The sequence below is a fragment of the Nicotiana sylvestris genome, chromosome 7 (genome assembly GCF_000393655.2).
Source record: "Nicotiana sylvestris chromosome 7, ASM39365v2, whole genome shotgun sequence".
Taxonomy (NCBI): Eukaryota; Viridiplantae; Streptophyta; class Magnoliopsida; order Solanales; family Solanaceae; genus Nicotiana; species Nicotiana sylvestris.
The window spans coordinates 80,011,384-80,024,606 of NC_091063.1; the positions used below are offsets into that span (position 1 = coordinate 80,011,384).

A 13,223-nucleotide genomic window follows, 5' to 3' on the forward strand; every position below is an offset into this window, starting at 1 on the left:
TTGAGATTCTATATATGTTATGCTGAGTCGTGGGCTATTTGTTGTGAAATTATTGATATCGTTGAATTTTTGGAAAGGTTGTGGCTTATGGGCACTTGTGATACGAGTGATATGTTGTGATGTTGTGATGATAGCATGTGTGAATTGTTGTGTGGTTTGGTTGTTGTTATGCGGAGTATAAGGGTGGCACTTCACCATTATTGTTATACGGGGCATAAGGGTGGCATCTCACAGTTGTTGAATGTACGGAGTGATACGGGTGGCTATTATGATATTGTCCTGGTGGAGTGATAAGAGTGTCTATTACACGGAGTGATACGGGTGGCTATTATATGGAGTGATACAGGTGGCTATTAGAGAGATAAGGTTGGCAATGCCAGGGATGATGTGTGATATCTTGGGGATATTATGTTGGTGATTTTCGTGTGATGGTATGTTTTTCCTTGTGTATGACCTACACCTTGCATGACTTGTTTTATTGCTTCGTTGAACTACTTGATGTCTTGATGTTATTTGTTGACTTGGGCTGCAGTAGAACACCCGCACAAGCATGCCACTTGTACTAGCTCAAGAGTATGAAACTTAGCATTTATTGATCATGCCCATGTGTTCTTGTATTATTAGTTTTCATGTTGCTATTGAGCATATGATCATGCTGGGGGGTTGTGATTGTAAGCTTGTGACCTTGCTAGGCGGATTGTGATTGTGAATCTGTGACCATGCCGGGGTAATTGTGATTGTGAGCCTATGACCTTGCCGAGCGGATTGTGATTGTGAGCCTGTGACTATGCCGGGAGGATTGTGATTGTGAGCCTGTGACTATGCCATGTGGAATGTGATTTTTTGGCACGTGAGTTGTCTGTGCGGTTGTGATTCGAGATGTGGGCACGAGGTGTCATTAGTATGTGATTGTGCGTTGAGACCCGTGACTTGTGACTATGAGATGAGGTATCACATAGTGATTTTGTTGTGAAACTTGTGAAGAACAGCCTGATTAATTGGTTGTCCTTTGTTTTACTTATTTGGTTTGAACGATACTTTACGATGTTCTTATTGCTTTACTGTTTATACCACTTATTGATTCTTGTTTCCATTTACTGATTTCTACTTTCCATTATTAGCTTTATACTTCTATACTGCACAGGTTATTTTGTCTAGTGAGTGTCTTGACTGTACTTTGTCACTAATCCACCGAAGTTAGTCTTGATACTTACTGGGTACTGACCGTGGTGTACTCATACTACACTTCTACACATTTTTGTGCAGAGCCAGGTATTAGAGATATCGGATCCGGTAGAGTTAGCTTGTTAACCGCGAGGATTCAAAATAGAGCTTTTTGGTCGTCGCAGTCCCTTGGAGTCTCTTCTTTACATTATACTGTCAGTTTGCCCTTTGAACAGTATTGTATTTCGATCCTTGAGATCATTCCATGTATTCAGCATTTCGATTAGATTTCATGACTCTGTACTACCAGTCTTGGGAAGTTATTATGATTATTCCTGCATAGGCTTATTTTGCTTTTGTCTCGGCACTTATATTAAACTATGTTTCAAATTATCATTGTTAAGAACTAGCTTAATTGTTGGTAGTAATCGGCTTACCTAGTCTTAGAGATTATGTGCCATCACGACATCTTACGGAGGGAAATTGGGGTCGTGATAACAATACTTAAACGAAAAAGTACTTATATTCACCGCAAACGAGCCAAGTAGCACAAATAAAAAAGTATGAAAATAAAAGAAAGAAAAAACTAGGCTACTGCATCTCCGGAACCCGGAGGAAGAGAAGCATCTGCACCCCCGGGAGAAGTGGGTGGATCAGCCGTCGGTATTATATCTTGGCTTTCATCATTTTGGCCTTTTATATCATCACCTTCCAGTTCTTCTTCAATTCCCGAGAACTCAGAACTGGAACCAGAAGAGTCGGTAGTATCAGGCCGAATTGGAAGGCCCCTTCGGGAAGTTATATCCAGCTCACAGGCCTTAGCGATTTCGGCATCAAAGTCAATGACATCCGTTTTGGCCTCTTCCAAGGTTTTTCTCCTCATGCTATACATAGCATATGTTTTTCAACAACGCGGGAAGCCGCTTGTTGCTGTAGTTCTTCTTTAAGTTGGTTGACCTGGGCAAAAAGTTTATCCTACGCGGATCTGGTGGACCGGAAGCTGATATCAAGCTCGCGAATAGTGGATCTGAAAACTCTATTATGCTCGATGGTCCTCTTATGTTTCTCCTCTAACTGGGCATACTTCGCCTCGATAGTATTAACCTTGTTAGTTTTGGAGTTTAAGGTTGCCTCACAATTATTCAATCTATCTGCAATTACAGCCTCACGATCGGATGGAACAAGAATGGCATTATGGATCTCAACTGATTTGGCCTTAGTTTCTTCAAATTTTGCCCTTAACGGGGCAACCTCCTGGCTAAGAGTCATACTTCTTGCTCACTATTGCTACAACCGAGCCTCCGGCTCAACGGCCTTAGCAGCTTGTGCTTCCAATTCTAAGAGGCGAGTAGTAGTTTAGTCTCGAGGCGGCTAAAAGTCAATCTCGCTTGGAGGTAAGTTCCTCCTTATCACAAATTGGCCTTTGAAGGCCCTCGGAAGCAAGGAAGTTGGCATGCAAAACAAAAATATAAATTCAAAGCCATGCCATAACAAAGATAGAAGAAATGACAAAAAAACAAAGAATGTACTGCCGCTGCATTGTGTATGGCATTGTTCAACAAACACTCTCCCGAGAGGGTTTGTATCTTATCTCTATCTTTTTTTGAAGCCAAAGGCTTCAAATAGTTAGCAAGCTCCACCTGCCGAGATAACATATGGCATCCGGTAGAGACCGAGAGGGTGACACTCCTCTTCCTTTGGGGATCTTCGGAGGGGGCATCATAACTTTGCCTCAAATTCACATGAACTGGGGACTGGGGAATAAGGACATCCACCTCTCGGGCAACTGCCGCCGGTGGAGATGATGTGGCAGTTGCTGGTGGCGAAGGCAAAGTTTGAGAAGAGGAAGATAAAGCATATGGCGTTGTAGGATGAGAAAAAGCTGCGGCAAATGCGGTGCTGGTTGTTGGTTGCTCTTCAACCGAAGATGAAAGAGACCCGGTACTCAACTTCACTGTACCGGGCGAGGCAACTGGGACTCGGAAGTGCGAGTTAGCATCTTCCACCAAATTGAACTCCCCCTAGAGTGTCGAGGCATCGTCCTCGGTTGTTGTAACTAGCTCAACAAATTGAACATTCTGTTGAGCTGATAAAGGTCGGCGTCTTCTATGTAGAGAAGCCTCTTCATCACTGGCTCCTCCATCATCATCGATCACCATAGTTTTTGGGACCGGCTCGGGCGCGGCTCTCATCTCCATGACATTCGCGGATGGCTCAGGCACTGCATTCATTGCCTTTTTATTTTTTCCTCTGTTCATGGAGGAACATCTCCTTTTTGGTTGCTTGTTGTCCTGTCAGGAACTCCAAGAAGAAGCACTTGCACCAGAAGCAGGCCCAGAGACACCTATTCGGGAAAAAGCCTCCTGCAAAAACCTCGTTGCGTTAGGAGGATTAGCCAAAACGTCTTCCTCGAGGATGACAACTAAGCCCTGGGATAGACCTGAATTCAACAGAAGAGAGAGGTTAATCAACTTCCTAATATGAAAGGTAAAAATAATACGAGTTTGACTTACCATAATTTTTGGCCTTCCATCCATATTTAAGGGCCAAATCTTTCCAAGTGCGGGTCTCGGGCTTAGTGACATCCAAAATTTCTGGACCCACTGATCCAAGCCTTCAACCCTAGGTGGTGTCCATTGAGTTGCTGAAATAAGTGAAAGAAGAGCAATCAGTAATAGCATGGGGTGATCTTTAACTAGAAGAAGAGATAAATGATGAACTTATGAATACGGTTCCCCAATTCCGAAAAGGATGGAGTTGTGGCCGGAGTGATGTCCTTGGTGGAAACTACAACAAACCATTCGATCCACCCATGGTTGTTGTCATCATCCATGTTGGTTAGTAGATCATGGTAGCCACGTTTGCTAAATTTATCATTCCGCTGCGGAAAATCTTGGGGGAATAAATATTCATTAATCGAGCTAGGGTTAGCTCCTCTCCTACCTCCTAGCATAGACACCAAAGACAAACAACAGTCCTCTACACAGAAGGACTTACTTGTGCCAGGCATACCTGTTAACGGATGCATAACTCTACGATAACGGAGTCAAGCTCTACGCTCAAAGAAAATGGCCCCAAAGTGAAGGGATACGTATAAAAATACATGAAACCCTTCTTTGGTAAGGTTATTCGCTCCGCCAGATCAGGAGAGATAATGTCTAAATCTTGGTAATGCCAATTTTCCTTCACAACAAGAATACTGGAAGGACAGATAGAATAAGGGTACACGCCAACGGCCCACATACAAGGGTTGGCGGAAGGATACTTCACTTTGAAGTCTTTAGTTATGACAAGACTTCTTGGGATGATGGTACTCATTGTAGGAGGAGGAGCATCATCAACTTTACCTTTATTTTTTGAAGAACTAGGGTTTCTGAAAGAAGAAGCCATTTTTATCAGAAAGGAAGGAAGGGTTTCTCTGGAAAAAAAGGTTAAAGAAAGATTGAAGACAGAGTATGAGTTGAGTAAAGAGAGTTTGAGAAAGTTTGGAGAATTATAAAGTATAAATGAAGAAGTTTGATGTGTATAAGTAAAGGAATATGCGGCTAAAATTGTGGCCATAATTACCTCGATAACCGACAAAAGTGATGCTAAATCGTGGGATAACGCGTGTTCAGGGTATTAAATACGGAGAGACGTGCATATAATCAGCCGTCAAAAACTTCTCAGATGGGGTCAAAGAATTTCTCGTCAAAAAAGGTATCTTTACTAACTTTCCGGTGACAAAGTTATACCATCGGAAAGCAGGGGAACTATCTGTGTAGGGTAAAATATGTTCATATTGTATGATCATATGAGAAAGCGACACGTGGAGCCAAAGACAGAAGATAGTCGGGTCCGAAAGCAACGATCTCGTTTGTTGGAGAAAATGACATTCTTAACGACGAAATAAATGTCTGTTACCCGGTAGCATTTAATGAAAAATATTCTATAGCATTAAGTGCATGGTCCGTTACAAAGAATATGGCTTTCACTGCCTACTATTACACATTCTTCAATGGCTCTCATAAATGTTATTTAAGAGGGGCTTGATCCTAGGACCTTGTTCCCTAGATGCAAATATAAATAATGAGCTCTACCATCATTATAAGGGGACGAATTTTCTGACAAGCATATACCAGACTTTGTTCAAAGCTCAATAACATTTTGCTTTCTTGCTCATTTATATTATTTTTACTGCCTCCGGAAGCCCTGTTCCCAGGCTCAATATCTCTATCTTCTTATCTCGATTTTAACGTTAAGCCTTACATTTTTGTCTAATTCATTTATCATGTAGGATCAAATTGATTCACTTATCTATAAAACACGTATAAATTTAATTGTACCGTTTTACGAATAAATATACATATGCTTTCATCTGGCGAATCCTTATCATAAAATCTAATTTATTATATAAAGAACATAGAAATGGTCAGGGGCAGCTCGACATAAGTGGGGACCTAAAGCGTAACTACAATTAGAGGCTTAAATTTTTTATAATCGATTTTTTTAGTAATTATTTTTAATTGATAGTATAGCTAACTGATTTAATCAGTCTTGAGACGTTGATCGTATGTATTTTTATTTTGAAAAGCTTTTTTCCGTTGCAACAATTGTTAGGTATTTGGAAAAAAGTCAAGTCTTTTTATGTAATTAAGTATATCGATTAGAGTACTATATTCAATTTGTATTATTTTCCTTAACACTAACTCAATATAAGTCTAAGTCATCAATATTAGAGTGACTATTATGCTTTAAGGATCATCAAAGATTAATACAATATTTGTTTTCCCTTTAAATTATCATCATTTAGCAATCTCAATTTATTAAAATAATACTTATAGGTTTTAGTGGTTAGAATGTAAAAAATGCAAAATAAAAGTTACATCAAGTATAAGAAAATTATAAAGATGTGTTTACTTTACCTAAGAGGACTTTTTCATCCATCAACAGTCAAATAACTTCATAACGGCAAACCTCTAATATAAGCTTAAATTTTTCTAAGAAAAAATTAACATATAACCTATTCCTTTTAAAACTAGGGCCCCTTGAAAATTGGGGGCCTAAGGCATATGCCTAGCTTACTTGCCAAGCGTGTGCGTCGGCTCTGGAAATGGCTAATTGGTTATATTTACATGAAATTATATACATGATTAGCTTACCTGGTCACTTTATTATGTTTTTAGCTTAATTACGATTAAGAGTATGTACAGTCAAATCTCTCTATAACAGCCTCGTTTGTTTTGATATTTTTTGGCTGCTATAGTGAAATGTTATTATAGAGAACATATATCGGTTTCGAAAAAACTTGGCTCCTTGTTTGTTCTGATATTTTTTGGTTACTATAGTGAAGTATTGTTATAAAAAACATATATTATAACATAACGTTAAAATCGATTTCGAAAGAACTTGACTTTTGTAGTAAATAATTATTATATAGGAATGTTGTTATACAGAGGTCTGACTGTACGTCAAACTTGGTGAAGTCAGAAACTTAAAATTGACAATATCAATTGTAATTTGGAAGTGTACTTAAAATAAATTGCCAATTTCCTCGACATCTTCAGTGTCTACATGTGTTAAAACGTTAAAAGTTAGATTTTATGTAGTTAGCTTTATTATTCTAGTTGTTCTAGATTAAGTTAAAAGGATAGGAAAATTCAGAACAATTATAACGAATACTCTATGTTATACTAATATGCTAAGTGAACCGAAAAGTAATTTTGAAATTCAGGTCATCATTTGCATGTAGTAGATAAATATTTTTAAAACCGAATTAAGAAATTATTGTTCAAGCCATTATTCTTGATGTGTATTTTTATATTATAAAAATACAATATAGATTATTCTAGAATTCTAGCAATTATGTTCGTCTCAGAGTTTACATCAAGTATTAACGTAAAATGCGTAAAGAAATATTAAAAGGCAAATTTAGTCATTATAGAGTTGTAGGTTTGGTCAACTGTTAGATATTTAATTAGTCAAGAGGAAAAAGAATGTACGTTATTCAAATTTTAGGAAGTTTAAATATTAAGCAGGGCTCATGGGTGCATAATTTTCACCCATTAATTAAATATTACTGTTACAAAAGCGAGTCATAACCTTTGTTTAAGATTTTCAGTTTTTTGTTCTCGCATTAATTAGCGAGAATTTAACTTATGACATATCTTAAGCTATCTCTAGCTAGTATTTAAACTACTGGCGATGTGTATAATTCTATCTTGCATAACCAACTATCTCTTCCACAGAAGAATTACAGACACGAAGAATGAAAAGTAAGGAATTCCTAAACCCTTTTTTTCATATATTAATTAATGACGCTTATGTCTATATTGAAATTGTAGTATTTGATTTATTGTATTTCTCTTTATTTTTTGTTTTCTAAACCATATAACATGAGTTCCTCATATTTCTCTAAAATTGATTTTTTAAAATAGTTTGTTTTTACTCTTGTGTTTCAGATTGGTACTGTATACTACTGGTGAATAGTTAAATTTGCGATGACGGTGTCCTATTTGGCATATTATCTTAGAACACAAAAGTGTCATGTGTATTTGTACACCTATAGAAAAGAATAATTAACCCAAATAGTCGTTCACCCAACTGCTTAAATTAAAAATAACTGGTAGAGATATAATATATGCATAGTTTATATATTATATGTGTATAATTATGTATAATTTATATATATAGCTAGAAAAAGTAATAATGAATATGACGGAGCAATTTTCATATTGTAGCACATAATTTATATTATTTTACATGTTACTAATCTCATTATTTTTAAAAGCTTCGAAAACAAAAACTTATGATGGATGTTATTTGCGTGCAGTGACACTACATTCAAAGGCATTCATTATTCTCATTGTTGTGGGAGTATTTGCACGTGACACCTCAGCAAGGAAGCTCCTGGGAGATGCAGTAGCTACAATCTTTGACTACAAGATCCCTGCAGCAGATGGCTTCGGACTAGGTGCTCAAATTATAGGAGGATCTGGTGGAGGAGGAAGCGGTGGTGGCGGTGGAGGAGGTGGAGGTTTTAGTAGCGGATTTGGTTCAGGATTTGGATTTGGCTTCGGTAGCGGTCAGGGTTCAGGTTTAGATGGTAGCGGCGGTGGCGGAGGAGGCGGCGGTGGTGGTGGTGGCGGCGGTTATGGGTTTGGAATAGGAGAAGGTTTCGGTGGAGGTGGTATCTGATCCAATAAATTTGCCATATTGAAGAATAATTGGAAGTCAGAAAACAAAACAAAAAAAAAATAACAATTTGAAGTTGGCCGAGGCTTTAATTTTATGTTTTATGCTTATTATGTGAGAATATTCACCATTTGAAGCTAGACACTGTCCCATCTGATTAATGTAGAAAGTGAAGATTGAAGAATAAAGGCATGGTTATGTTGACAATTCATGAACTTTTTTGTTTTAATTGATCGTTGTTTCCTTCCTGTAATTCACATTTCTTGGCGTTGAACAATTTGCTCAATGAAAAAAAAAAATCAAAATGAGAGATTTAATGCACACGAAAATATAAAAGAAAGAAGGAAGAATCTATCAAATTTTTAATGTGAATTTAAACATCAATTTTTTATCTTTTGAAATAAATTACTCCACTTATGTTAAAATTGCATAAAGTGTAATCACAATTTTTATAGTTACTTTTGTTTAAAAATTCAAATAGTAATATTGTTTAAGAAAGAGGAAACAAAAAGAAATAGGAGTACAAATTAAGGGAGAGTAATTTATTTTTAAACCTCACTATCTCATATTTTCCTTTAGAATTTTTACTTATCTATACTAATTTTCAAACTTATTTACCCTCATTATTGAGGTTTTAACTTAATTACAAATTTATAGATAAATTACCAATTGTATACATTTTTAATATTAATTAAGTGTTCCCCAATTAATTCTTGCTTACATTCCTCAGATATCTTCTCCAAATCGAATCTTTGTACAATTAATTCAGTAGATTTTTCAAGTTAATCCAATAGTAGTCGTTGTTTGGATGATAAAGGAGGGAGTCTAACTTAAACATTGGGGTCCAAGAAGAAACTAAATTCCGAGAAAAGTTTTCATTTTTGCTTCTCCAGTTAAAGAAATGCCAATTTCATATCTTTGTGCGAAGCTTAAAAAATTCTTGAACAATAAGGTGGCAGTTATTAGGCGAATCTGTTGGGTTAGGTATTTTGAAACAGTGAAAAAAGTACATATATTTAAACGTTGACGGTTTTGAAACTTTGAATTCAAAAATCTATTTTTGTGAAATTGTTATTTGTTTGGATTGGTATATTGTTGCAAATGAACAAAAATATATATCAATTTTGAGAGATTTTCGTGAATATTCAAGGTGGTTTAGGTTAGAGTTTCATATTGAAACTCAAAGAAGACATACAAAAATTGTATATATATTTAATATATCGGGTGTAGAAACGCCATACACAAAATATACAATTAACATAATTGTATAAAAATTATATGTAAATTGTAGTTTTTGACCGAATTTTGTGCAAAAAAAAAATTATATTTAAGTTATAGATAAATTGTAGACTTTGACCGAATTGTATATATTTTGTAAAAGGAATTTCAGTTACTTTCCGTAAATAAAAACTTAAATAAACTGGGTAAATAAGTTTTAATTTTCGTATACATAAAATTCCTTTTCGACAAAGAATACGTTTAATCTCAACTAAATCTTGCATTTCCTAGTTTTCATGACCCGAGGCCCCAGCCCAGTAAAAATTGAACTCAACGCATTGACAACGAGAAACATGAATGGCGTAAATGTTACTCCTGTATCCTAGTTTTCATATCCCAATTCATTCGTTTAAGAGACTGAATGTCTGTTTGGTTTAGTGACTTCTGAATTGTTATATGATTTTCAGCTACTTATAGAATTCAAGAAATTCATTGCCAGTATTTCGTCGGAACTTGGATTAGACAGTGGACGCACTTGGTTTAAGAGGTTATAAATTATATTACACTGATAGTAGCAGAATATATTTATAATTTTCAATGTGTATATATAATACATTATCTGAAATATAATGATTTTTTATACTATTAGTGTATACATACACTTTATTTGAAGTTAACAATTAATCTAATTATTGTAATATACAATTTATTATCTTTTAAATGACAAAATTATGTAAATATATTCTGTACCGTCAATGGATTTGATCATAAAGAAATTTGGGATTCTAGCTGTAGGTTATTAGCATACGAAAATCATCCAAAACCTTTTGTCTGTACTATTGGCTGATGTGTCAAAATCCTTATCCTGTCCGAATTAAGTAGTGTTCATCATGTTTATGAGGAGCCTATTCTCTTTTTCATGTAATACAGTTGCAGAGTTCTTTAAGTTGTAATCATAACACTGTATTTCTACGTGCATGGTTTCCAGATGTCCACATAAAATTCATGCACTTATTTACAATGAATGGTAATAATTATACAGAAAACGGTTGGTGTTTGGATTTTCTTCGGGCCCAAACTTCCTATAAAATCCCTTTTACAATCCTTCACTTGTCACAAAACTCTCGTATAATTAATATTATCCCTTTTGAATTTTAAGCCTCTTGCTCGTGAAAATGTTCATTAAATTTCTACCACTTGTATCTGTCCTCTTACTAGGAGCTTTTGTTGGTGCCAGGAAATTGTCAAACGAAAATGTTTCTCTTGTTGCGGCAAATGTGACTACGTCTGATTATCAAGGCGGGATAGATGACACTGGTAATATTGGAGGATTTGCTGCAGATAATGGAACTACAGGTGGTGTTTAAGCAATTCGAAGGCTTTTCAAAAATAAAAATAAAAAGTTTAAAGGCTTTATATATAAATGCACTTCAGTTTCTAAATAGAAAAAGTGGTTTGTGGCAATATATTTTGTTGCATCTTGAAGGAACTTGTCTGTATTTTTCTCGAACATTACATGGAAATATATATCTAAAGAAAAGTTATTTTCACGCTTCGAATTGAGCTTTTGTTTTTACTTACTAATATTCTGTTTATATAACAGGTGGCACTGGGCTTGGTATAGGAGGATCCATTAGTGGGGGAGCTGGAGCTGGAATAGGAGGGAGGTTAGGTATTGGGGTGGGGCCCATTGGTGCCGGAGTTGAAGGTGGTGTTGGGGTTGGGATTGGTGCTGGTATTAGAGCAGGTGTTGGTGCTGGCGGCATGGGTGGGGCCGGCGGCAGTGGCGGCGGCCTTAGCGGAGGAGTAGGCACCGGCCTTGGTGGTGGATCAACTGGTGGAGGATTTGGCGGCGGATGGCCATGATTCTTGATGGAAAATTAGTAAACCAGTTAATTAGCAGTGGCGTTAAAGCTATTGTACTTGCGTTTTGATTTCATGTTATGCTGCTAAGGTTTAGGAGATCTATGAGTACGTAGAATGTAATGTCGTGTTGGTTAATAAATTGAAGGGAAAAAAAGTTTGGTTCGAAGTTGTTTGTGACCATATAAAGTTCAAGCTAAAAGAATGCATTTAAAGTTCGAATATAAGTTTTGTGCACTGCAGAGTTTTTTATCCAATTATACCATTTTTAAGGTAATATATATATATATAGAGTAAATATCATAATCGATAACCTGATAAAAACAATAACTAACCTATTATATATTACATGTTAAATTATACTGATAGCGTGTATAACATCCTCAAATTACTGAATCTTTTTACTTTAAGTGCAAGCTAAAAAACAATACTTTCAATTATTTAATTTTATTGAGTTTCAATAAATAAATACTTTTTGATTTTTGAGGATGACAATGATATTGGAACACTGAACCTCTGTTTACACTAATTTCATGATGAATTGAATTAGTGTCTCGTAAAGAAAAGACTATCTATTTTTTTTAATAATAGAAATATATATTTTAGAACTTTAAATTAAGATACTCAAATTTTCATATTGATAAATAATGGTTTTTTATAATAAGATCCAAGGTAACGAATTGTAAATACGTGGCTAACATCTTATTAACTTGAATTTCTTACCAATGTGAATATTAATATTATATTTTATAAGATAACTACACTATAGACAAAAAGAAAGAAAGAAAGAAATAAATAAATAAAGAAAGAAAGAAAGAAAGAAAGAAAGAAAGAAAGGAAAAAAAGGAACCAATGTAATATTAATACTATATTTTACAAGATAACTATACTATAGACAAAATAAAATAAAATTTAAGCCCCTTATTAAAATTTGGTTGTAGACTATGATTTTTATTGAGCCACCTTTGCTAATACAATATATATTTTTTATTTAATACATATTCAATTACTTAATTACTTTATATCTCGATTTTATTAATTGAAATTCTAGCATGGAGTTATCTCGAGATGCCAAAGAATAGAAACGATAGACAACAATACTCAATTAATTTTGGTAATGAGAATAAAAAACTATCCTTATGTTGAACAGTAAATACAACTAAATAATGTAGCAGTCAGCAATATGCTAGTGTATAAAATAAAACACCCACTTCAAACTATTTTTTCTTTTGGTGCAAAGGATAACATTTTATTAAAACAAAGTAGTAGTAGTAGTACAAGTAGGTGTAGTCAACCTATTCATTGTCCTAAGGAGGCGACCTCACGATGAGTCGTAACAAAAAGGGGCATCTGGGGAAAAACTACTTCTAGTAGGGCCTATATTAGTAATATTACATAAAAGGTGTACAAGAAGTTGCAAACGACCTAAAGGTGGAAGAGTTGGTAGAGCAACTCTTCTGACAAAAAGTTTGCCTATGCGATCATCTTCCAGTGTTGTTGTAAAAAAACATGGTGGTTGTGTATATACAATGATTCCTGCGTTGCTCTCCATTTGGCTACCAGATTTTACAAGTCGATCATCAACTTGGTTTTGTTCCATGTAGGTATAAAGTATAGCCGGATTATCCAATTGTATTTGCTCGAAGCAGTGACCATTTGGCTACATGCCTCTATCACATCTTCTATATTGGCTGATTCAAAATTAGTAAAGTAAGATATTGAATTTAGTCATGGAGAAAAAATTAAATTTAAGATTAGCTAATCAGAGGCAATAATAAATTTTTGAAAGCTTCGCTTTGTTTTAA

At 35.3% G+C, this 13,223-nt stretch overlaps 1 protein-coding gene across 1 annotated transcript; it reads left to right on the top strand.

Moving 5' to 3' along the window:
• Window positions 1-9,908: 9,908 nt before the first annotated feature.
• On the top strand, window positions 9,909-11,421 carry LOC104218115 (glycine-rich cell wall structural protein-like). The gene is made up of 4 exons (XM_009768519.2): window positions 9,909-9,932; window positions 10,023-10,102; window positions 10,715-10,911; window positions 11,159-11,421. The coding sequence occupies exons 1-4, from the start codon at window positions 9,909-9,911 to the stop codon at window positions 11,419-11,421; spliced, it is 564 nt and encodes a 187-aa protein (XP_009766821.2).
• The last annotated feature ends 1,802 nt before the right edge of the window (window positions 11,422-13,223 follow it).